This window comes from Lynx canadensis, chromosome D2, assembly GCF_007474595.2.
Source record: "Lynx canadensis isolate LIC74 chromosome D2, mLynCan4.pri.v2, whole genome shotgun sequence".
Lineage (NCBI taxonomy): Eukaryota > Metazoa > Chordata > Mammalia > Carnivora > Felidae > Lynx > Lynx canadensis.
This window is the reverse complement of record NC_044313.2, coordinates 9,167,442-9,194,395: the sequence shown is the minus strand read 5'-3', so window position 1 is coordinate 9,194,395 and position 26,954 is coordinate 9,167,442. Positions and strand designations below refer to the sequence as shown.

Genomic DNA, 26,954 nt, shown 5'->3' with positions numbered 1-26,954 from the left:
TCCCACTTGTGGGGGGCAGGGGGAACTACAAAAGTTTCCAATGGGGAATTGGTCTTGCCTAAGATACCATGTTGCATAGCCAAGGGGTTATGACACCCCAGGAATTTTAAGAACTCAAGAAAAGCCCACAGAGTCATGGGAAAGTCTGAAGCTTCCTTCTGGGGGAGGAAAGCCAGCTGCCCATGGGAGAGGAGCCTGTGACTCTGATGAAGGAGGGTTTTGAAATTCACCTCAAGAACTTGGGCCTTTAGCCAATAGATGATGCAGAGCCATAGTAGGCAGGGGGATGACATCCACAGTGGTTTTTCAGCTGAGTGGTCAGGCGATGTGCACTAAAGTGAGGAAAGGTTGAGTTAGAGAAGGTTGATTTAAAAAAAAAAAAAGAAAAGACAAGACAAGAAAAGGTCATGGTAGTCCACACACGAAGTAAACAAAACAAACAAACCTAGTTTAGGGTGGCCCTGGTCCCAGTGGATTTGGATGACAGCTGTAGAGATTTTACTCAAGGGGCCTGAGCAGCACACATCACAGGGCTTCTCGGATAATCTAATGAACTGATGGCTGTGAGCCTGCTTGGAAGAGTGTAGAACTGGGTATGTAGGCATCAGAATTGTTGTTCATGGGCAGAAATGGGCAGAAATGGCGTCATAAGTGGAAGAGTTCAGCCACATGTTGGGAGGATGTGGGAGGTATGGGAGGATAAAAAAAAGGAGCAGGAGCGAGTGGCCAAATGTTCAGACTCTGGAACCAAATCCCAGGATGGCCTCTTATGAGCTGTGGGGTCTGGGAAAGTTACTTGTCTTCCCTGTGCCTTGACTTCCTGATCTGTTAAAATATGAATGGAAACGACAATAGAGGCTTTTCCGGTCAAGTAAATTGTTGCAAGTCAGTTCGATCCGTGATAGGCCCACAGAAGGTGCAGAATAAAGGTCAGCTATTATTATTAACAACGCCAACTTAGTTGACTTCTAGAAGCCTCCCCTCTACCCAGGGGGACCTCTCCTCCATCTTGCAGCCCAGATCATGCATATAGTCGCTGGATTACATCCTGTCTGGTCTAGTGTTCAATCTGTGTACTGGGCATAGATTTATTTTTCCAGCCACAAATACCAGGCTCTGGGTGTCTCTGCTAGGTCTCCAGGGCCTTATCCAATGACAAGGAACATCAGGCTCTCCCAACAGCGCCAGGTGTAAATGGACTATTGCAAATCTACTCAACAGCTTCATGGCCCATGTTCTTGGAGGATTTGTCTACTAAGCATGGCTCCACTTTATAATGGCTGAAAGAAGGTGCGAGCTGAAAGGTACAGAGGTTCACAGTGCAAAATCTACCACAGGGGTTGCTTTGGAGGATATCACTTATTTGTTTTCTCAAAGACAATGCTTAGATCAAAGTTATCACACCTAGCCAGAAAGACTTGGGAACCAGGAAATAAAGGACGGCTGTGGGCAGCCATTGAGAGGTACACAAACATCTCATCCCTCAGGAAAGCTAACTTTTTTTTTTAATGTTTATTTATTTTGAGAGAGAGAGAGAGAGAGACAGAAAGAGAGAGAGAGAGCATGCACGCAACAGGGGCAGGGGCAGAGGGGAAGAGAGAGAATCCCAAGCAGGCTCTGCACTGTTAGTGTGGAGCCCAATTTGGGGCTCGATCTCACAAACCATGAGATCACAACCTGAGCTGAAATCAAGAGTTGGTTGCTTAACCGACTGAGATACCGAGACGCCCTGAGCAAAGCTATCTTTAAACAACAAATCCAAACAGGTAAAATTAATTACCTAGTATTCATTAAATAACCTTCCAAAGGTAAAAACAGTAATGAAAAAAACAGAAAAACAAATAAAAGACAAACAAGGGGAATTTGTTTTAAAAAGACAAATTCAGGAGATACTGGAAAATACCACATTAAAACCAGAAAAGCATTTACGTGTATTTGAATTTACGTGTAAACTATAGTTTAATTTAAAGAAAATGTTTCAAGATCGGCTCTAGATTGCCGAAGGTGCCTGATAAAATATACTGGCTGAAAATAGTAGGAATAACCAGTATAAACATTTATCTGATTAAAAGGAAGTTATAACATTCACTATGCCTCAAAGCAAGACTTTAAGGGAAAGTGATTCCAGAACATGGGTTCTCAAACCTGGCGGCACAACAGAATCATTTGGATTACACATTCAGACTCTCAGATTCTCTCTGCTGAGCCTGAGTCAGTGGGCTTGGAGGGGGGCCGTGGAAGCCACTGTCTGGGGCTGGGCCCTGTTGGGTAGCCGCACTGGGGAGGACACTTTCTCTCCCTCTGTTCTGAACACCCGGCTTCTGGGGTACCTGGGTGGTTCAGCTGGTTAAGCGTCTGACTTCAGCTCAGGTCGTGATCTCACGGTTTGTGCGTTCGAGCCCCGCGTGGGGCTCTGTGCTGACTGCTCAGAGCCTGGAGCCTGCTTCGGCTTCTGGGTCTCCCTCGCTCTCTGCCCCTCCCCCACTCACGCTCTGTCTGTCTCTCACTCTCTCTCAAAAAGAAATAAACGCTTAAAAAGAATTTTTTAAAAAATGAACACCCGGCTTCTAACATGGCCGTACGTCTCAGTTTGCTCCAGGAGGGATGTCAGAGGACCCAGGGAAAGGCTGTGGAAGGCACATTCTAAGAGAAGCACCGTGCAAGGCTCACCCGGGAAGCAGCCGGATGGTGAGTCGGAGCCTGACCATCCCCTTGGGCTGGAGGAGGTGGAGCTGAGGGCAGAGTCACCTGCAGGCACCTGAGGCGGCACCTGCAGGGCTGAGGATGTGGAGAAGCTGTGAACGCCCCTTGGCGTGGATGAGTCCTTCACCTTTGGAAATAAAGACACCCCGTTTTCATTTCTATTTAACAAGACCGGGATCCTTATCTAATTTCCTGGTTCTTACACATGAAGGGCTGACTTAAGGGCCCCTATGTCAGGTGCTCTTAAGTGTTGGGGGACATGGTAATCACCTGGGTGCTCCAGGCAGCCTGGGACTTTGGAAGGAGGACTCTGCCAGTCTCTTAGGCAACGTGTCCCTGGGCCCAGCACCTTGGCGGGAGGGAGAGGCTGAGAAGAGTCCGGTTAGCGCATTATTATAGAAATCTGACTTCAGGGAAATTTAAAAACACTTTTTAAGTATAGTTTTAAACGACTGTTCTCAACTGGGATGCCTTTCTCCCGAAGACTGGCTCCCTGTGCAGCTCGTGGAAGGTTCTGGCAGGTGTTCTGGCCGCGTCGAGGTGTACTTCGAAGGCGTGTGGTGCACGGTGTGTGACGACCTTTGGGACGAGAAGGAAGCACAGGCAGTGTGCCGGCAGCTGGGCTGCGGGTCAGCCGTGTCCGCCCCCGGAGAGGCCCACTTCGGCCAGGGCTCCGGCCCCATCCTTCTGGACGACGTGCAGTGTTCTGGGACCGAGGCCTACCTGGGACAGTGCTCCCACGCCGGCTGGTTCACCCACAACTGCGGGCATGGGGAAGATGCTGGTGTCACCTGCTCGGGTAAATGTCTTGCTCGCTTCTCTGGGACTTGAGTTTCCTTTCCCCCTCCCCAGTTGTGTCCTCAGTTTCTCCCCAGCACAGCTGGACACCCCAAGTCTAACCCCCGTCTGCTTGTGTCCGTTCGAGAAGCCAAAGGTCATCATATCGCAAAGAATGCTAGGCTTGAAGCAAAAAGGCTTCGTCCGGTCCCAGGATGGGCTACCTTACGGTAGGTCCTGGTGCAAAATGACAATGTGGGTCTCCTCTTTCAGAAATTATTAAGAATTTCAAGACCTGTGAAAGCAGAGCATTAGAGCTCTGAGCGGGGGCCCTGAGTGAGGCAGGAGCATCTGGCTTCCCTGACTGATGCGCCCCCCCCCCCCCCCCTCTTCCTCTTCATGTGGCTTTTTGTACATTAGTTCACTCTTTTTAAATTTGTTTTTAATTGTTTTTCATGTCTATGTATGTTGAGAGAGAGGCAGACAGACAGAGCGTGGGCAGGGGAAGGGCAGAGAGAGGGAGACACAGAATCCAAGCAGGTTCCAGGCTCCGAGCTGTCAGCATAGAGCCCGACGCAGGGCTCAAACCCACAAACCGTGAGATCATGACCTGAGCCGAAGTCGGACGCTCAATGTATTGAGCCACCCAGGCGCCCCATAGTTCACTTTTATCGAACACAATGGAAATAATAATGATAGCAACCAAAACAATGGCTTTCCTCCCTCTCTCCTCCCTCTCTCCCTGCTGTGAGGGGAGACACCTGATCATTATTATCCTTAACATGTCATTTCATAGCCAACGATGCTGTGCCTGATATTTCTGCTTGTTGAGGACATCCACCTCCTAGAGACCAAGTAGCTATGTGTCCAATAAACCATCTCTGGCTGATGGGGCAACTTCTGGAGTCAGAAGCCAGAGGCAGCCTCCTCCTTGATCCTCAGCTGCTGGCTACGGCAGAGTCAGAGGAGATCTGACGCAGATCATTCCTCCCAAATCTGGCACGCCAGGAAGCAGGATCTAACATTATCAGCTAGCCAAGAGCCAAGCACTCATTCATTCAGAAAATATTATTGAGGAAGGCTTGGAGATCCAGCAGTGAAAGTGAACACAATGTCCCTGTCCCATTGGATTGACTTCTAAACTATTTCACATGCCAGCTTCTGCCACAAAGCAGCAGACTCGCCTCTCTTGGTGATGGCGGGGACCAGAGCCTGCCCTGCTGGGACCTTTCCCACTGCAGGTGGCTCTATCTCGAGAGCTGACTAAAGGGCTGAAGGAGAGTTTCGGTCCATTAAATCACATTCCCAAGCCCTCTCGCTGGCTTGCAGGGGAAAGGCGGCCCCAGCCCCCCTGACTTCCTGAACGCCTGGAACCCACCTGTGGTTGAACCATTCCAGATGCTTTTCAAATTGCTTCCTGTGAGTCCCCAGGACAGATGGGATTGGGCAGAAGTCATCTTTGCCTTACCTGGGTGCTCCAGGCAGCCTGGGACTTTGGAAGGAGGACACGGCCAGTCTCAGGTCGCACGTCCTTTGGTCCAACACCTTGGCGGGAAGGAGAGGCTAATAGTCCAGTTAACACATTATGATAAAAATCTGACTTCAGGGAAATTTAAAAACACTTTTTAAGTATAGTTTTAAACCGTTGTTCTCAAATGGGGATGATTTTGTCCCCCAGGGGACATTTGTCAATGTCTGGAGACACTTTTTTTTTTTTTAATTTTTTAATGTTTTATTTGTTTTTGAGACAGAGAGAGACAGAGCATGAGCAGGGGAGGGGCAGAGAGAGAGGGAGACACAGAATCCAAAGCAAGCTCCAGGCACAGAGCCCGACGCGGGGCTCAAACTCATGAACCGCGAGATCATGACCTGAGCCAAAGTCGGACACTCAACTGACTGAGCCACCCAGGTGCCCCAAGAGACACTTTTGATTGTCACAACTAGGGGGTGCTGCTAGCATCTTAGAAGTCAGGGACTAAACGTCCTGCAACGCACAGGACAGCCTTCCACCCCAAAGAATTTTCCAGCCCAAAATATCAATAGTGCTGAGTTTAAGAAACTCTGTTTTTGGGGCGCCTGGCTGGCTCAGTCGGTAGAGCATGTGACTCCTGATCTCAGGGTTTTGAGTTTGAGCCCCACGTTAGGTAAAATAAAATAATAAAGTAAAATAAAATAAAATAAAATCTTCAAGGGGCACCTAGGTGGCTCAGTTTATGCTTAACTCAGTCAGTTAAGCATTCGACTTCAGCTCAAGTCATGATCTCACGGTTGGCGGGTTTGAGCCCCATGTCGGCTCTGTGCTGACAGCTCAGAGCCTGGAGCCTGCTTTGGATTCTGTGTCTCCCTCTCTCTCTGCCCCTCCCCCACCCATGCTCTGTCTCTCTCTGTCAAAAATAAACATTAAAAAAATTTTTTAATAAAATCTTCAAAAAAAAAAAGAAAGAAAGAAACCTTGTTTTGGAATTAAGCATGTGCAGTTGACTTTGCTCGTTTTAACAAGTGTGTGCTAATTAATAATTGATAGTTAATCAATTAATAATTGTTTTACTAATGAAAACAAAGTTGGCTGTAGCTTCTTCCTCAAGTATCAACCTTAGTCCAGCTTTCTTCCGATAATTTCCTCTAATTGTCCTGTCTACTGATTACAGTTGACTACGTTTACTGTCATTTGGGGGCAGAGAAAACCTAAAATCTTTCAGATATGATATTTCACTATAATCTTAGCATGCCATGTATTCCAAGTCTGGGCATACTGAGTCACTCGATAGAGGCTGCCTCGAAGTGGGAATCCCATCGGGTCATGGAGCAATTTCCAGCTTTCCAAGGCCTTCTGTCTGTTATCACATCCCATCCTTACACAATTCAAAGTTCAATAAAACAGCCTTGTTTTATTCATAAATAAGTAAACTGAGCTTCAGCGACAAGGTTAAGTCAAGGTCAAGTAACTTGACCAAAGTCACATGGCAAATATCCACGCTTCTGGACCTCACCTCTGGTACTCTGTCCCCTCCACCAAATATGCCTTACCTGCTGGAAAAGCACCCTGAATCTTGACAAAATTTGCAAATGTTCAAAGTTTTCTTGCTGCCCTGTGAGCCGCCCTACCCTTTCCTCATAATTTAGGCTCCCCACCCACCCATGTACCCCAAGCCCTGGCACCTTCCCCAGATACACGGTACTCCTTGAGTAGAGCTGCCCTAAGTTATTGAAACCAAAGCCTCCAGACCCACCTTCCCTGATTATCAAAACTGAATGTCGACTGGGGAAATGAACAATTAACGATACGATGAGAGAGCAAATGTCCGGGTGTTAATCAGCTCCTATGTCCCTCAAACAAATGCCCCAAACAGCACAGCACAGGGTTGCTTGCCCTGAGCACAGACTCTCCTTGGAAACTGTTTGTCTTCAACAGTCACTCTGAGTTTTATTTCCAGGTTACAATACAATCATATTTATCACAATATGAAAACCAACGTTTAAAAGCACTCACAGGGGCGCCTGGGTGGCTCAGTCGGTTGAGCCTCCGACTTCAGCTCAGCTCAGGTCATGAACTCATGGTTCGTGAGTTCGAGCCCCGCGTCGGGCTCTGTGCTGACAGCTCAAAGCCTGGAGCCTGCTTCCGATTCTGTGTCTCCCTCTCTCTCTGACCCGCCCCCGTTCATGTTCTGTCTCAAAAATAAACATTTAAAAAAAATAAAAAAATAAAAAAAATAAAAATAAAAGCATTCACATAAGGTAACACTGGTGACCTAAGACGCACCATAGAAAGATGTCCCTGTCCACCTGTCGGTGTCCCCAGTCTCAATCTCAGGGCAGGAAACAGACAAACCAACCCTGACTGGATGCATTGGGCTATTCCTGAGCATGGAGTTTAGACTAAGATGTTTGTATTTCAACGAATATTGAAAATAGAAAAAAAAAAAAAAAAAAAAAAAGTCTTTCCTTCCAAGCATACTTTTTGGAATAATCACACAGAGAGCAAATTCCAGGCTGAACTTTCTCACGAGGTCATAGCAGTGGGACAGCTGCTGATCCTTCCAAAAGCACAGGGCATTCCAGAATTGTTAGCATCTTTGATAGACTCCAGTTATATTCGACTTTCTTTTCTTTCTCGCAGAATATGAACATGAGACATCAGGAGCTTTGGGTAAGAATCACCCTGCAGTATGTCTTTAAGGGAACGTCCCCACATGACCCCAATCCTCTGACTGTGTAACAGAACCCATCATGGAGGTGGGGGAGAGAAGACAAATAGTGAATTTAATCAAAGGGCTCAACAGAGGAAGGGGGAAAAAAAGGTAGCTTCTCTGCCTTTAACTATGGAGGAAATGTTTTCTCCCAAAACTGTTTCATTCTTGTTGCCTAAATGTATTTCAGAGAATTATGGATATGAATATGATTTAATAAGGTAGCATTCAAAGGCATAAGTGAGCCAAAATTGTACTAAAGAAAAATCCTAACTTCAGACTTCTAGCATATTCAGAGATGAATGGAGAAAAGCCCACTGTTTCTGGTTAACTTGGGCCCTTCAACACCTTTCTTCCTTAGAAGTCCCTTTATGAGCCATAGGAATACACTTCTATAAGCACCTGACCCCCTACCTTTCTGGCAGAAGCCATGTTCCCAGAAAGAACCCAGTTTAAAATAATGTGTGAGGGACTCTGAGCTACCCAAATACACTGTCAGGTCTCACTTGCCTCTGGTCAGAATGAACCTGCTGAATCCAGTCCCCAAAGCACACCCTTAGCTCAGTGTCTACCCCATGAGGCCGCCCTTAGCTCAGTGTCTGCCCTGTGAGCCCACCAAGTACATGTGATGCCCCCCAATAAACTTGGGTGGGCCACTTTGGATGGCAATGATGCCTCATTTCTTTCTCTCTGCTCTTAGATGCTGAGATCCTAACACCATTCCCTGGTGGTGAGTCAAGGTTTTTTTCCTCTTCATTTCATATGACTTGGTGGGTCACGTGCTACCCAACAGAAAGATTCCAACTGGGGATCTCTATGCACTCACCTCACTCATAAACCTCTCCTGTTTTTCAATGAACTGGGGAAGCCTCTGCCTCCTTCTTTGTCTACTTAGCTCTTTTCTCTTCTTTGTCCAAGCCTTGGGTCTGTAATCACTTCTTAGAAAAGATATCCTGGAGTAGCCCCGTATGCATTCTCAAACACTACAGACGTCTCCCCCTTTGCTTCTTAGCATTTACCATAGTTGTAAATGTAAACTTAATTTTGGATTAATGTGATTACTTCCTCCAGTCTCCTCAGATTAGACTCCCATCTCTGTGACAGCAGAACCAGGTCTGTTTGGTGAGCCACAATACCTGGAGTGCCATCTGCTGTGACCCAGCAGGGGTCAACAATATGTGTTGAAGGGTTGAACAACACAACAAATATGTGTTGAAGGGTTGAACAAATGGGTTAACACAGAATGTGTTCCTTCTCTTAACATGTAATATTTTTGTGTCTTTGAAAGACTGGCCACAACTACAGCTAGTGAATGGGTCAGGCAGATGTTCTGGACGTGTGGAAGTTTTCTACCGTGGCCAGTGGGGCAGGGTTTGCGATGACCACTGGGACATGAACGAAGCTGATGTGGTGTGCCGGCAGCTGAACTGTGGGCGTGCCCTCGCAGCCCCAGTTGAGGCCCACTTTGGTGACGGGGAGGGCAAGTTTCTGCTGGATGATGTGGATTGCACAGGAAGAGAGAGTTTCCTGGGACAGTGTCCTCATACCGACTGGTCTCTCCATAACTGCGGTCCTGGAGAAGACGCCAGTGTCATCTGCTCAGGTAATGGTCACCTCTCCCTCTGAGGGCCCACATCTCATTAAGCAGATGGCATCTTCACTAATTCCCTCAGCGATGCTTGCACCTGTGTAATCATAGCCCATCTCTGGCCATGTGTATGAGCCAAAAGTAAAGAGACGTTGGTAATTTGAGAGCTTCACCTGGAGCTCAGGAATTTTCTAGCCACAAGATGTTGAAATGGAATTTTTTTATATAGCGAAGAATGGAAGACCTTAGTGGTTCCATTACAAGGACTAGATTTCAAAATGACTGGGAAAAGACAACATTAGTCAACAGCGACATTAATCAATCACTGAATGCAATCTACCTTTCTTCAGGACACTGAAGATAAAGTTTTTCCCACTACAAGTTTGCAGTCTAACGAAGGCAAAGAAAGAGGGAGTTTATAGATTAGAACAGCACTGAGTTTTGTCCTGCCCATTGTGAGTCTGGGCCCTCTATTGCTAATCATAAATTTTCACCCAATTAGTGATTATGTGATTATTCTAGAGCAAGATTTCTCAGTCTCAGCACACTTGATGTTTGTGGTCACATAATTCTTTGTGGTGGGGGCTGTCCTGTGAATATAAGCTGTTTAACAGGATCCCTCATCTAAGAATAGTGAATGACACCCCCAGCTACGATAACCAAAAATGTCCTCAGACATGGGCAAAGGTCCCCTGGAGGGTAGAGGCTTGCTCCTGATTGAGAACCACTCTCTAGACAAACTGATGAATATCCACCAAATATGTGACTAGTATTCATTATAGTACCAGCACTAAAGACATAAATGTCTATGCAAGTGGGAAATAAAGGAAATAATGTAGTGGGTCTAGAGCAGTGAACTTGGTCACTTGTTAAAAATCCCAATTGTATTCAGCTAGAAAGACTGGATCCATATGACACTAAGGTAATTAATAAGTCAATTCAAACAATAAAATACCGGGGGGAGGGCAGGAAGTGTTCTGGTTTGTTTTCATTTATTTTTGTTTCTCTTTTTTAACCCCCCTTTGATGTGCCTTTGTTTTATTTTAGTCGTTTAGTTGGGTTTTTGGTTTGGGATTCAATCCAAGCAGACTATTCTGCAAAGCCACAGGGTCGCATCTGTCTCATGTGTGTGACACATGTTTGCCTCTCACGTGGAGGGGTTACAGGACACAGCACAGTGACAGCCAGGTGAACGTGTGTTGTTAGACACACTAATAAACAGTTTTGCATGTGATGGTTAATTAAAGTCATCTGAACTAAGGCAGAGAGAGTCAACATTTTCGTTCTAAGAACCCCATTCCTTGATTTTAAAATTCATTTTGAGTTGAAGCATCTCTCGAAACAACCGCCCTTTTCCAACGTTACGTCTTTCTTTTCCCATATATTGACAGAGACTGAACATTTCAAGCCTGTGTTGTTAACGGCACGCTTTTGCTTTACTGACATGACATTTTTCGAGCAGAAAAGCAGGGAAGAGTTAAGATAGTGGAGCAGCATGGGGACCCTGAGCTTGTCTCATTCCTGAAACACAGCTAGCTCAGCACCAAACCATTTTGAACACCTAGGAAATTGATCTGAGGATTACCATGACATGACATTTTTCATTTTATGTGCTACGTGGGTAGGTAGTACGTAGATCATGAAGGAAAAAAGGGAATCATTGGGGGGGGGTGCTCAGATAGCCATATTCTGACAATTATTTGCCATTTCCACATTCCTGGGCCATTAAGATGATCGCACCATTAAGTTGCAAATGTGGTTGGGCCACTTTCTTCCTTCCACAAGAGTTAGCTTTATTTTCATTTCAGCTGTGTGGGTTTTAAGTTATTCTCTGGTATTGATCTTTTCATCCAGTGGAATTGCTGTTAAATGCGCCACGTTAAGGAAATACCTCGGTAAATTATTTGTAGCGCTTACACAACTATTCAACGTATGTTCTCTCCCACTGGGTGGCTCTTGTGGCTGGAGAAGGGAATGAATACTTTTACATCCTAACAGTCACTTGAATTGTCCACCCTTTCTCCCTGCAGAGAATGCACAGGAATCACTGCCAATGCCACAAGGTAGGAAGTATTTTCATGTTGACTTTGTAGTATTTGTCCTTACTTAATGCAAATTTTTAATGCAATTTTGGTTTTAAACCAAAAGGTTTTTTGTTGGGATTGCTGAACCAGATTTGGAGGGGGCAACATATTACATATTGTATACATAAACTATCCATGGATTGGTGTGCTAGGAAGCTGATGAGATCTGAAATTAGTAAACCCAGTGGCAACATGTTCGAGATAGGCCTGTGTACCAGCCCAGGTGGGCTTTGGGATGAGGGAAGGACAATGGGTTTGGCAACAGCAGGTTTGAGTTAAGTTCCTGAGATCTTGGGCAAGCCACTGACCCTCTTATTTAAAGGGGATAAAAACACTTAATTTGTAAAGCTCCGTTTGGGTTAAAAGGAGGTCATGTATGCAGAATGATAACAAAAGCCAAATTTTATTGAGTGTTAAGGATATTCCAGGCATTTTTCTAAGACCTTTGCCTGCGTAGTTATTAGTTATTTGATTCTCTAATTCAGGGGTCAGCAAACCTTTTCTGTAAAAGGTCAGATAGTAAATCTTCTGGGCTTTGTGGAACAGATGGTCGCTGCTGCATTTCAGCTCTGTTGCTGCAGCATGAAAGCAACAGCCATAACAATTTGTAAACTGCTGGGCATACCTGTGTTTCAAAAAAAACCAAAACTGTTTACAAGAACAGGCACTGGGCTAGATTTGACCCCTGCTTTGACAAATAAATTCCAAGCACTTTGCATGCACGACCCATTTAATTTGCACAACAATCTTATGAAGTGTGTACTATTGTAATTCCCATCTTACTGATGAGGAAATTGAAGCATAGAAAAGTTAATCAACTTGCCCAAGGCCATGAAGTTAGCAAGGGTCATAGATCTGTTAGACTCTGATACCTTGCTTGGCTTTTATGGAGGGTTGATGTTAAAAAACAGACTTATTCTTCCCATTCCGTTAGTTTCTTGAACCAAAAGCCATCTCTGTTGCTCCCTTTCCCTCAATGATCACAACCAACGCTCAGAAAATTCTGCTCCACTTCCCAAAATGTATGCTAAACCCATTAGCATCTCCCAACTCCGCTGTTACTCTGTCTCCAAACCTTCAGCATCTCACCCTCACTATTGCAACAAATTTCTAAGGGGTCTTCTGCATTGGCTCTTTCCCTTCCATCACACATGTAACCTGTTCCTGGCACAGAATCTAGAACTGGCTGATAAAGCATAAATCAGACCATCGCTCTTAACTCAAAACCCTCCAAAGTTTTACTATTATATTTGGAATACTGTCCAGGTCTTTTTCAGTAAGACTGCAAATGATCTAATCCTTGGCTGGGTTTCTGACCACCGAGAAAACACCTCATCTAGCACTGTGCTCCCCACTCGCCTTTTTCCCATCCCTTGAAACTGACAAGGGAGTGCTCCTGCTAGGGCCTTTACACTGACTTTTCCCTCTGTCTGGAAAGCTCTTCTCTCAGAGTTTTCCTACCTGGCTCCTTGTAATCAGGTCTCAGCTAAAATATCACTGCTTCAGAGAGGATTCCTCTCACTACACAATCCAAAATAGACTCCCTCTCGGTCATGTTCTATTTTATCAACCTCTTGTTTGTCTCTTCGCAGTACTTACACCATCTGAGATTCTCTTTATAGTTTTCTTTTGTTCACCTGCTCGTCATATGTCCCTCCCATCCCACTTTCCAGAATGTAAGTCCTGTGATAGCAGGAACTTTCAGCAAGTTTATGTCAGAACCAAGGACAGGTCCTGGTGCATAATAGGTTCTCAACAAATGTCTATTGAGGGAAAAACAAAAGACCTACGCTAGCACTCTGCCTCTGCTATAGAGTTGTTGTTGAAGACAAAGTGTTAGTCACTAACATGCTCAGTGGTCCTCAAACAAAGGCAATAACTCCCTTTGGAAGATACCACTTATCAGGCAATGCTGCCTCCTCCACTTATTTATTAAATACAATTCCACTGTGCACCATGATTTCCATCTCTCTTCTAACTCCAGGAAGTTCAGAGCTTAACTGAATAATCAGTTCTAATAACTAACTAAGAGTTTTGTTAGTTGGTTATTGGTTAAATTAGTTAGTAGGTTGTTTTTCGACTTATTTCTGTTTCACCCATATTGTCATTAAATTTGCATTCTTATTTTTCCGGTTTTGCTATGTAGATATATATATTTTACTGTCAGTCATTGGAAACATGTAGTAGGGTATAATATACTCAGATTAATAGAAATGTTTACCGAGGGTCTGGGAGGTTGTGTATGAACTACTAGGTCCTGCGGGAAGCAGGAGCTGAGAAAGTAGGTCAGATGTGACCATGACCATGGTCATTCTGCTTTTGTCCCAGTTGGGAGCCACTTCCCTAGACAGGCAGGTGGCCCCAAGTTCCAGGGGTAACTGGCTTGCTCTCCATGTGTGGACATTCTGAAAAGCTAGTATCACATGTTAAAGCTATTACCTGTAGAGTCTCTTCAAAACAACCACATCAGCAAATACTTCTGAGATTCTATCATGTCCAAGGGACTGCATTTCACCAGGAATTCACTGTATTTTTGCATTTTATATTTTGGACCTGTCACATTAAAGATTTGTTGAAAATTGGTAAGTAAGTAAAATAAAGGTTATTCAATTTAATTGAATAAAAAACATTTCAATTTATTTGTACCAATAGGTGATGGAAATTCAGCAACCACATTATCAGGTAAGAGAACATTTTTTTTTTTGGTAAGAGAATATTTTGGGGCTATTTTACCCTGGAATATTTCTGATTACCCATCCAAATCCAGAAAAGAAATAAATGAAAGGGTTACTATTGAGTGATTTTGCTGAGTGACTCATTATAACCTGCCCTTACTTGTGAGAGTATTAGGGTTTTGACCCCAATAGATTCACTAGCTTCTAAAAAAAGTCAAGTAACAATGCCATTGTTTTGAATAAATACTAGAGACAATTTTAAACACAGAGGATTTTTAATTGTCTTTAAGTTTCATTTTGGCCATCTCCTCTGAGAATATCCAAACTCTTAAGTTTTATAAATGATATGTTTCAAATTTTCTTTGGAGGAAATATCGTTTGTCACATGTAATATTTGCTTACTGTATGAGTTTTGAATAGCGGCTCTAACAAATTGACACAAACTTAGTGGCTTAAACAACACAAATTTATTTATTATCTTGCAATTCTAGCATCAGAATTCCAAAACATATATCTCACTGAGTTAATATCTCACAGAATTATGTTCATTCTGGAGGCTCTAGAGGAAGGTACATTTCCTTGCTTTTTCCAGCTTGTAGAAGTCATCTGCATTCTTTGGCTCATGGCCCCACTCCTGTATCTTCAAAGATGACACTGTAGTGTCCTCAAATTTCTCTCTGTTTGTCTTCTTTTGCCTTTATTTCCACTTTTTTTTTTAATTTTTTTTCAACGTTTTTTATTTTATTTTTGGGAAAGAGCGAGACACAGCATGAACGGGGGAGGGGCAGAGAAAGAGGGAGACACAGAATCGGAAACAGGCTCCAGGCTCTGGGCCATCAGCCCAGAGCCCGATGCGGGGCTCGAACCCACGGACCGTGAGATCATGACCTGGCTGAAGTCGGACGCTTAACCAACTGCGCCACCCAGGCGCCCCTTTATTTCCACTTTTAAGAATGCTTGTGATCACATGGAGCCCACCTGTATAACCCAGGATAATGTCCTTTATCTTTTTTTTAATGTCTATTTATTTTGGGAGAGAGAGAGAGAGAGAACAAGTGTGGGAGGGGGAGGGGGGGGGAGAGAGAGAGAGGGAGAGAGAGAATTCCAAGCAGGCTCTGCACTGTCATCACAGAGCCCAATTCAGGGCTCAATCCCACGAACCTGAGCCAAAATCAAGAGGCTGACACTTAACTGACAGAGCCACCCAGGCGCCCTGATAATGTCCCTTATCTTAAGATAGCTGATTAGCAACCTTAATTCCATCTGCAGCCTTAATTCCCCTTGCCGCATGACATGACATGGTCACAGATTCCAAGGATTAGGATGTGGACAACTTTGGGGGGCCGGTATCCTGCCTCCCACACTTAAATACAATTCTGTAGTTGCTACAGTGGCACAGAGATGGACACATGTCTCAGGACGTACACTGAAATCTGGTGACCCAAAAGCAAACAGAGGAAAAGGTGTGATAGAAGAGGGGTAGCATCTACCTGAGTCAGTATGAAGAGAGAGGCGATGTTCTTGCCCACTGTCCTTTCTTCTGTTGGTGTTCCTAAGGGATATTGTAAGTAATTGTCAGGACTACATATGGTGCAGAGGCAGGTCTGGAGGCAGGAGAGAATGTGGAATTGCGTGGATCCATGGAGAGTTCCCACGCTAGGGCAATACCTGTGCCACAGAGCCACGTCAGTGCTGAAACAGGCTGAGGAAGGAAATAAACAGAGCAAGTGAACGCAAGAACCAGGGGGTCCTGATGGTCCAGACCTCCAGCCAGCTCTTAGGGAGAATATTAAAACCCAATACACATCATTCTTGTCACAAACACCAAATATCTGTGCCTGGACATCAAGTCTGGGAGAGAGGGGACACAGATGATTGAGCTGAGCTTCCACAGGGCTGAGGGTCAGCAACTGAGGGGTGATTCATTCTCTCTACCACTTACACACTGATCACTTCAGAGCTGAAGCAAAACTGACCTCTTTTGAGACCACAGGGAGTCCCTGGCTGGCCACTTCTTTCTCGAGTCATTGTGGGCACTTACTGCTAACGGATGTTTCTTTATTACAGTTCTACCCATTACCGTCTCAACTCAGCTGTCTCCCGTGACTGCGGCACGTTCAACATCACCAGGTAGGGCTCCCTGCCCCACCTGCCACCACCATTACCAGATTTACGGCAGCTCCTGTCGTGATAGTCAGCAGTTCTGCCACCACCACTAGACATCGCTGATGTTCTCTTTGAGACAGAACGATTTGAGAAGAAAGAGACAAGAGGACCCTAGAGAGTCAGGATTTCATGCTGTCCAGATTTGCTCTATGTTTATCATCTATAACTACAATTAGAAAACCTCGTAACACAAGGCTCCTCATTTCCCTTATTTCACAAATGTAAAGAGGAAGAGGAAAAAAGGTAAGGGAGAGAGAGAGAGAGAAAGAGAGAGAGAGCGCATCACCTCATACCTCTTGAATTGAAGAAATAAACTAGAGCAAAGACCTCATTCTTTGTCTGTATCAGTGAATCACATAAATAAGGGACACCTCTTCTTAGTTGTGGGGAATGGTGGTCACAATTGTGGGCCATTTTATTTCATCACTGTGCTGCTCGATGCTGACTCACCTGTAACTACGGACATTTCATTCGTACCATCAAATAATCCATATTCTGACAATGCTGATGATAACCTTGAATAAGCCCTCATACCTGCCCTGTCCACATAGCTGCTGAGTCCTTGAAGTGCCGCTCGGCAGAACAGACAGCCGCCGTGCCTGTCAAACACACACTGGTTCTTTCAAAGGCATGGTGTGATAAAAGAACGTAAAACTGCTTTCATTGACATCTTTATATTGATTACATGTCGAAATGCTAATATTTTGGATATATTGGGTTAAATAAGATATATGACTGAAGTTAATCTCACCTCTTTCTTCTTACTTTTTGAAATGTGGCTACCAGAAAAGGGCAAATTATGTACGTGGCTTTGCAATTCATTTCTCTTGGACAGCATTGCCTCACGCCATGTCCGTCCCCATGATGGCCTGACGTGGATTTTCTTATCTAATCTTCCCAACTGCTGGGGAGGGAACTTCTATAATCCCCATTCTCTGAACGGAGGAACCTCATACTCAAATAGGTTAAATATTGTCCGCAAGGTCGATGGAATGATTAACTCGAACAATCTGACTTTAGATCCTAGAGCTTAATCTCTGAACTACCTTAATTCTGTAAACCACATTAAAATCCTTAAACTACTAGAAAGACTGACTGGGCATGTTGTCTATTCAGAAACCATGAGGATCCGTTTGCGGAGAGAGAAGCTGAGAACAAAAGGCTGAGCTAATCTCTGAGCCAGGGCTGCACTTAGTTTCTTACGTTTCCCGTCTTCCACAAACCAGCTGTCCGTTGCCTATCGGTGGCCCGAGGACACCAACATCAGCCCCCTCCACGCCTTGTCCAGTCCTTCCCATCCCAAGTGGCAGCAGTGGCTCCTTCTACTAGATTCTCAGCTCTGTATCTGTCCTTGCTCAGAGCTCCTATTCCTTCCTGAGAGTTGTATGTATGTACTTGCTCCAAAGACATGATCAGCTTCACGGAGCAGAATCCATAGGTTTCTCATCTGTGACATTGTCCTCACCCCCACCCCTGCACACAGCGCACATACACACACACACACACACACACACACACACACACACACACAGAGTTGAGACTGATGACGGCTGTCTGAAGGGCGTTCACTGTTTGTTAAATGAATAAATAAGTAAATGCTTAGATAAATGAGCCCCATCTGGCTGGCCCTAGTTTGCATATCTGTATCTACTTCCAAATATTAATGAAAGAGAGGGCAGATGCATTAAGTTCTCAGATCTGGTGTCTAAGTAGCTAAGGATTCTTTTGAAATCTGAGTGGCATATTCCACTTACTTGCTGGTACAATGCTCAGAGCCAAGTGCTGGACCACTGGGTTGGGGGCCACTCTCTCCTACCTCCCAGCTGGGCGACCCTCACCAGTTTTCTCTACCTCTACCTCTTTGTGCTTCAGTTTCCTTATTTGAAATGGGGATAATAGCTATGCACTTCAAGGAGTTGTGAGGAGTAAATCAATGAGTTTGTGTAGAGCGCTTGGCGGAGAGTGTGGCTCACAGCCATTCCACGTGAGTGTGGGCTTCAGTCCCTTGGGGTGTGTCCTGTGGAACTCAGGTGCTTCCTGGGCACCAAGCACTGTTCAAGCAAGAGGGGTTGTGCCCCATGACCCCTAGGCTGGGTGAAGAGGGTACAGCTTTTCTGCTCTTTGCTGATAGTCCTGGCCATTTTTCAAAATTCCTCCCCCAGCATCCGGCACCCCCCAACTTGCTTTCTATCTCTACAGATTTATCTGTTCTGGATATTTCACACAAATGGAGTCATACCATAAGTGGTCTATTGTGTCTGGCATAATACTTTCAAGGTTGCTCTTCCCTTTAAAATTCCCTGTGTTGAACGAGTTATATAGAGCTAGTTGAATTCTCCTCCTGGAAATAAGAAGCAGATGAAAAAAGTCCTTCTCTTTCGTATCCAACATCAGGAGTCATTTTCCTTGTATTGTTGTTTCCCGACAGCACACTCAACTTCCACTGTCCCAGAAGACGTTAATCACCCAACCACATCATCAGGTAAGCCAGCCAGCTATGGTTACAACCACCAAAAATGGGTGTGATACTTTGTATTTGCTGCTTCCACGTTCGAGCCCACAGGAAGGATGATGAGCCGAAGCTCAGGGCCGGGGAAGATTCACTACCAAGGGATCTAGGGACAATGTGATGCCAACGTCAGCTTCAACATCTGATCTTATGCTCCATGAGGATAGGGTTTTTTTGTTTGTTTGTTTTTTGTCTGTCTTGCTTATCACTGTACCTCTAGAAGCTATCGCGGTGCTTGGCACACGGTAAACACTCAATAAAGTTTATCGAGTCAATAAATGAATATAAAAGTGTTGCATGTGCGAATAGGCCATTTAATCCCTCTTGGGGTAACTTCAGTCTTGGCCAAGAACAATCCTGCTCGACAGTGCAGGGTGCTGACTGGGGGCAAATCCCTCTGCTCAAGGACACAGACATCACTGTGGAAAGCGCCAGTAGTCCCTCCTTGTACTAATATTCCTCCTCAGAAAGAAGTATTAGTATTTCATAGGTGAGCAAGGTAATGAAGACAAATCCTTCTAACAAGTATTTTTTTCAGCCTCAGCAGATAATGAGAAGTTACCAACTCTCATATCAGATAAGGCAACAATTCTATCCAGCTGGAAGGTACAAACAGATGGGCCATATCGCTAGGTTATATGCTGTCCTCCGTGAGCTCATCCAAGATAATCAGCATCCTTATAAATACAAACCTTTTTAGAACTTTTGCCCAATTCGTCACTGACTTATTTTACCACTGCGGAGCACCTTATGCAGAACCAGGAGTTGATGTAAAACTAAAGAAAGTAAGATATTTGGGGGATCAGGATCACATTTAGGCGCTTTCTATCAGCAGCCTGAACTCGACTTCAACCTCATCAGAAAGTCATTCTTCATGAGCCTGTGGCCAGTCCAGATGTTTTGGAAAGGTGTGGCATAGCTAGTGGCTCTTCACAAGCTGTCGGCTGAGTTGTTTTCTGACATGTTGTCCTGTGTCCATCTCAGGAAGAGAAGTTTAAGTTCTAATCACTGTTTCCATGTTGTTCCAGTTCTACCTGTGGTCGACGCCTTGTCTTCCAGCCGCAGAGCCAGTGCTCCTTGGCCCAGCCTATCAGGTCAGCAGCCTTCCCCACAGGATGCGCCATTGCTCTCGAAGACCCCAGGGGGTCACCACAACCAGGGAGGGAGCCTGGGAGCTAGGGTAGAGGCCTCAGAGGTGCCTGGGGAAAGACCACAGTTACAGGAAGAGAGATCACTGCCTCAGGATTTGTCTGGGCCCCCCACTGCTTTGGCACCTGTTCATCCTCCCTCTCCTGATGATCCAGCAAAACTTTCTAAAGTTCAGAAAGTACAAAGATTAAGAAAGCACATAGCCATGCCCCCTTTACCTACGCATGACTGATGCTTACATTTTGGTATATTGGTTTTTCAGGCTTACCAAGAAATAGAGCATCATAAATAAATTTGAAGTTCCTCAAATTCCCAAATCCCAGTCTCTGTTCTCTCCTTCCTCAGAGATAAACACTGTCTTGAATTTTGTATATATCTTCATTTTTCATATTTTTACAAACAGGAATTCTGTGATCTCTATATATGTTATTTCATGTTTTTCTTTCACACAAATTACATTATTCCCCATATATCATTCAGGACCTCTTATTCTTTTTTTTTAATTTTTTTTAACGTTTATTTATTTTTGAGACAGAGAGAGACAGAGCATGAACAGGGGAGGGTCAGAGAGAGAGGGAGGCACAGTATCTGAAACAGGCTCCAGGCTCTGAGCTGTCAGCACAGAGCCCGACGCGGGGCTCGAACTCACGGACCGCGAGATCATGACCTGAGCCGAAGTTGGACGCCCAACTGACTGAGCCACCCAGGCACCCCAGTACCTCTTATTCTTTACTCAGTTATGTTTTTGAGATTCACCCATGTTGATACACATGAATAGACACTTCACTGCTTTTAACTGCTGTTTTGTTATAGGGTTTTTTTGAATAAGCCATTTAAATTATGCATTTCCCCACTGACAGAGATGCATTCTTTTAATTTTTCATTTCTGCCCTCTTGATGTCAAGTCCTAAAGCACCAGTACATGATATCCCACAATCTAATCTGCTTTGTTAAGTGACTAATAAAAAGCACATCACACAGTGGTCTAATCATTAAGTAGTTTTTTTCCTAGAATGCTCTTATACATGTGGAGTAACCACAAGATTCCTCGTAATTTGTAAGCACGGCAAATAGGGCGAGTTGAATAGGGAAGTTTCAAACACTTACCGTAGCTTTGGTTTCCACAGAAGACTGGGCCGTGGTGAGGCTGGTAAATGGCACCAGAAGATGCTCTGGAAGGGTGGAAGTCTTCTACCACGGCACCTGGGGGTCGGTGTGTGATGACGGCTGGGGTCTAAAGGAGGCTCATGTTGTGTGCAGGCAGCTTGGGTGTGGCCAGGCAGTGTCTGCCCCCCTGGGTGCCCACTTTGGCCCAGGCTCTGGAAAGATTCTCCTGGATAATGTGCACTGCAGTGGTAAGGAAAGCCACCTGGCCCTGTGTGCCCACGATACCTGGTTCACTCACAACTGTGGGCATGAGGAGGATGCTGGAGCCATCTGCTCAGGTGAGGGGTCTTTTTGCATTCTAAATGAGTCATGAACAGAATGGGTTATTACAGAAACTGAGCAATGAGCCAATGGCCCCTCCAGTGAGGGTGATGATTTCCTCTCTTTACACTAACAGGTTCTCTGAGGAAAAGCCCCTCCCCTCCAGGTAAGACTGACTTGGCTGTTTCTATATCCTATTCTTAGTTCTAGTTCTGGCTGGCTAATATTTACCTGGGTGTTAGAAGTGGAATGGAAATGACCCTGTTAAATCAAGCTGTAAGCAGTTTCCAGAAGTTGGTTTGATTGGTCCCTATCACTTAAAGCCTCAAAGGTTTTCCCAGTCTATAGTTCAACTCCACCATAACACAGGGAACCCAGAATATAGGCATGTGGGGCTGACCTTGCTCTCGTGCACTCAGGTTCTTCTCTAGGAAACCCACTAATCCTGGCCAGAATGACCTCTCTTCTGGGAAGCTGCTTGAGGGTAGATCCCAGGCACCATTTAGCTTGGCGGAGAGCTCAACAGTGAAGAGCAATATTAGCAAAGAGGGAATTCAGAAATTAGCTGAATACCCAATCAGCCAGGTGCCGGAATCTTCCTAAATCAGAATGAAATTACCAGGCAGCCACAGGCAAGACAGGATACTTATGGGGCCATTGGATAACTGGAAAGGTCACTGATTTGGGGATAGTTGTCTATGACGATGCCCATCAGTCATCACAAACCACTTATTTGAGAGAAAATTGCCATTCACTTTCCAGAATAATTAGATCAGAAAATCATCCCTCTGGAGTCTGTGGGGCCTGATCCTTTGTAACAGGTGAAGACACCACATCAGTTGAAAATTTATGCTTATGTGCTTTTGGAGTACCTCTGCCATTAGGAAAAACCCTGGGGCCATTGCAAGCATTTCTTTTTTATCCTACAGCAGTGGTTTTTAAACTTTATTGGGTGTCAGAATTACCTGCAGGGGTTATTAGAACACGGATTGCGGGGCCGCCCCCAGAGTTTCTGATTCAGCAGGCCTAGGGTGGGGTGTGAGAATTTGCACTTCCAGAAAGTACAGGATGCTTATTCTGCTGGTCTGGGGACCTCACTTTGAGAACCACTGTCTTAAAAAGAAAGAAGGAATCCTTTTTATCCTAATAAATAAAAACAGAATTATCATCATCATCTCCATCACAATTATCATTCTCACCATCGTCGTCGTCATTATCATCATCACCATCGTCACTGCCATCATCACCACCGTTATCACCATTGTCATTGTCATCATCATTGTCATCACCATCATCACCATTGCTACCACCATCACCATCGTCATCGTCACCAGCACCATCATCATCACCACTGTCACCATCATCACCTTCGTCACCATCATCACCACTGTCACCATCATCACCTTCGTCATTGCCGTCATCGTTGCCATCATCACCATCACCAACATCACCATCATCACCATCATCAATGCCATCATTATCCACATCCTTGTTACCAACACCAATGCCATCACCATTAGCAGCAAAAGCTACTCGATCTAGTAAGCCAAACTTCGTATTAATGAATCACTTCTCTGGTTGTTTTTAGTTGATGTGATTTTAATGGTTATGTATATGCAAAGTTAAACATCCAAGCAAGAAGATAGGTAAACTATTGCAAACATATGGATATTCATTATTACGTAAGTAATCAGGTCTCTGTGGATGAAGCATTTTCCATTTATAGCCAGGAGCCTGAGGTGGTTGCACTCATGGCCTCCTCTTTATCTGATAGCCACTGCCCTAATCCGAATCCTCATCACCTCTTCCTTCCTGGATGAACACAGACTTCTCCTAACTGGCTTCCCTGCCTACAGGCTCCCAACATTATAGTCTATTGTTTACATGCAATCAGTTACTTTTCAAAAATAAAAGTCAGACTTATGGAAATTTAACTTACCTACACTAAAGATCACCATGTAGTTCAAAGAATTTTGATGAGTGTTTGCAGTTGTGTAAACATCACTACCATCAAAATATAAAACATTTCTACTACCTTAAAGAGTTTCCTCATGCCTCTTTCTATTCAATCCCTTCTCTTAACCCCAGGTCCTGGCAACTATCCATATGATTTCTGACCCTAAAAAAGTTTGACTTTTCCAGAATATTGTATATTTTAATCAGACAATATGTAGCATTTTGTGTTGGGCTTGCTTACATAGCATAACACTTTTGAGATTCACCCATGTATCTCCAAGAATCAGACATTCATTCTTTCACATTGCTGAGTAGTATTCCACTGTATGGATGTGACAAATGTGTTTATCCATTTGCCACTTGATGGATATTGAATTTATTTTTAATTTTTGACTATTATTAATTAAGCTGCTTAAAACATTCATATATAGATTGCAAACTATTTTCCAAGGTGGCTGTACCATTTTGCATTCCCACTAGCAACATATGAGAGTTACAGTTGCTCAACATACTTGTCAACCCTTGGATTCTATTTTTTGTTTGATCATTATAGTCTCCTCTCCTATAATGAGAATGATCTCTCTTCGTGGTTTTAATTTGCCTTCCTTTGATGGCTAGTGGTACTAAGTACATTTTAATGTGTTTATTTACATCTCTTCTTTGGTTAAGCATCTGTTCAAATCTTTTATCTTTTTTTGTCTTATGTTGTAAGACAGGTCTTTATATATTAAAGAAATATAGAAATATTATATATTATAAAATACTGGGTACAAGTATTTTCTCAGATGTGTGTTTTGCAAATGTTTTCTCTCAGTCTACAACTTGTCTCTTCATTTTCTTAAGTCTTTTTTTAAGGAGCAGAATTTTTAAGTTTTAATGAAGTCCAATTTACCAAGATTTTTTTCTTCAGTCAAATGTGCTTTTATATTCTAAGAAATCTTCACTTGCCCAAAGTTCTCAAATATTTTCTCCTGTTTTCTTCTATAAGTTTCATAGTTGTAGGTTTGTCATTTAGTTCTATGATCCATTTTTGTTGATTTTTTAATATGGTTCAAAGTATTTTTTTCCCCGTATAGATCTCTAATCATACCAATGCCATTTGTCTAAAAGACTCTCCTAACTCCACTGAAATACCTGGCACTTTTGTCAAAAATAAAATAATCATTAATACGTGAGTCTATTTCTAAACTCCCTCTCTTGTTCCACTGGTTTATGTTACTATTCTCATGCCTGTGTCACCTTGTCTGGATTCCTGTAGCTTCAGACTAAGTCATGAAACCACTTTGTTCTTTTTTCTTCTTTTTCAAAATTGGTTTAGCTAACCTAGGCTTTTGGCCTTTCATATAAAATTTTTGAATCAACTTGTCAATCTCTACAAAAAATATCTGCTAGGATTTTTAGTTTAGATTATGTAGAGTCTATATATATATATATATATATATATATATATATATTTGAGTCTATATATAAATTTGGGGGAAATTGACATCTTAATAATATTGAGTTTTCTGATCCATCAACACAGGACATCTCTTCATTTATTTAGGTCTTTCATTAACTCAACATTTTTTTATGTTTCTACGTTCAAATTTTGCCCATCATTATCAGACTTATAACAATTTCATGGTTTTTGATGTTGCTATAAAAAGGTATTTTTAAAATTTTCTATTTTGGTATTTATCTTTGTGGCTAGTGAGTTGTTTCCCAAAACAATGAAGTATTTATTGACTTGGAGACATTATGACAATTGTTTAATTTATTCATTCCTTAATTTATTAACCTCTTTCTTATCCATTATCATACTTGATTCCCACTTTTACAGATCAAGAAACAGATATTCATGTCTAATGCGTGGTGAAGTGAGAATCAGATCCCAGATTAGAAGAATCCTGTCTTTAGGCTGGAAATTCACTAAGCTCTTTAGAACTGGCTTTTATATTTCACCAAGAGATACCAGAAATTTGTTTGGAGTGCCAGAGAACTTTCCCTTTTCTCAGCTTTAGTTGTGTGTCTGCGAGGTGCCAGCTATCACTAACCAATGTTTTCTTTTCTTTGTAGCTGCTGAAATAACAATGGAACCCATTACCTCTGAGGAGGAGCAAACAGCAACAGGTACTTAAGAAAGCAGCTTTTTTTTTTGAGTTTATACTGAAGCTTTATATCTTCTAATTTATTCAAGTTTACAAGTTATTTCTAGAAATTGGAAAAAAATGTAAATTTAGTAACAAACATTGCTAGGAGTCTCCAGTCCCTAGCTGCATCCTTGAGGTAGCTAAGTAAAGATGTTTCTGAGAATATGCTCCCAGAACTACAGATCAACAGCATATTAAGATGAATTGCGAGCCCTAACACATGTGACGCACACACACACACACACACACACAGGTTCTATGGCCCAATGAATTTAGAAAACATTGCATTAAACAAATTAAACAGGTGCCTTTGCTACAGGACGTCTACGAGTCTTTAATATACAATTAACTCTATAAAATCCCCACTAGAGGGCGCCTGGGTGGCTCAGTAGGTTAAGTGTCTGAGTTTGGCTCAGGTCATGATCTAAGTTGGTGAGTTCGAACCCCGCTTCTCTCGCTCTCTTTCTCTCTCTCTGCCCCTCCCCCCATCTCTCCCCCTTTCTGCCCCTCCTCCACTCATGCGCACTCTCTGTATCTCTCAAAAATAAGTAAACATTAAAAAAAGGTTTTTTAAATCCCCACTAGAAGTCACAGCAGGCAATGCTCATAAAATATACTCCACCCAAATCCCCTTTCCCTTATGTATCATCTCTTAGGAGGTTCTCTGCATAATATCAGTAAGGAAAATGTAAAATCCAAGTATCTGGGAGTAATACATATGCTACCACAGTATTCTAATCAAAATAAAATGCAGGGTGCCTGGCTGGCTCAGTTGGTGGACATGCGACTCTTGATCTCAGGGTTGTGGGTTCAAGCCCCACGTCGTGTGCAGAGATTACTTAAAAATAAAATATTTTTAAAAAATTAAAATGCCTAGTTCCTCATGTCTCTGAATGTCTGAATTGAAGGTCGCTGTCCTCCAATACCCATGCTGCCCAAAACGAGCTCTCCCCACATCTCTTCTGCCCATTTCTCAAGGTAGGGTCCCCTGGTCTCCACAAGAAGTCATATCCTGCATATTTGTATTTTTTTCTTTTGACATCCTTATAGTGCACCTCATATTATAGTTACTTGTACACAGATTCTAGCTTCTGACTGAGTTTAAGACTTTTATTTATTTTTAAAAATTTTTAAAGTTTATTTATTTATTTTGAGAGAGAGAGAGAGAGGGTAGAGGAGGGGCAGAGAGAGAGAGGGAGAAAGAGCATCCCAAGCAGGCTCTGTGCTGTCAGCGCAGAGCCCAATGTGAGGCTCGAACTCACGAACTGTGAGATCATGACCCGAACCTCAATCAAGAGTCGCACGCTTAACCGACTGAACCACCCAGGCACCCTGAGTTTTAAGGCTTTTAAGTGCAAGCACTCTGACTCAGTTTCTTTGCATTAAATAAGTATTTGTTATTCATGGTGGCACACAGCATCATTAATTTGCAGAGGCTTATTTTATTGCCTTTAGGTCTCCTTAAGTATGATGTTCTTAAGTTTATGTTCTGTTTCTTAAAGACTTATTTCTACCGAGCCAAGGATTCAAGGATAAGTTTACCACGAATATCTAACAGATGACTAAAAAACTAAACCATCTTATTTGATGGTGACTTATT

The 26,954-nt window shown here is 43.5% G+C and overlaps 1 protein-coding gene across 1 annotated transcript; it reads left to right on the top strand.

Annotated features, from left to right (window-relative positions):
- Positions 1 to 680: 680 nt before the first annotated feature.
- LOC115527699 (putative DMBT1-like protein) lies at positions 681 to 20,189 on the top strand. The gene is made up of 11 exons (XM_032595303.1): positions 681 to 744; positions 3,191 to 3,502; positions 7,598 to 7,627; positions 8,368 to 8,397; positions 8,956 to 9,270; positions 11,286 to 11,318; positions 13,992 to 14,021; positions 16,082 to 16,144; positions 18,609 to 18,662; positions 19,718 to 19,869; positions 20,184 to 20,189. The coding sequence occupies exons 1-11, from the start codon at positions 681 to 683 to the stop codon at positions 20,187 to 20,189; spliced, it is 1,089 nt and encodes a 362-aa protein (XP_032451194.1).
- The last annotated feature ends 6,765 nt before the right edge of the window (positions 20,190 to 26,954 follow it).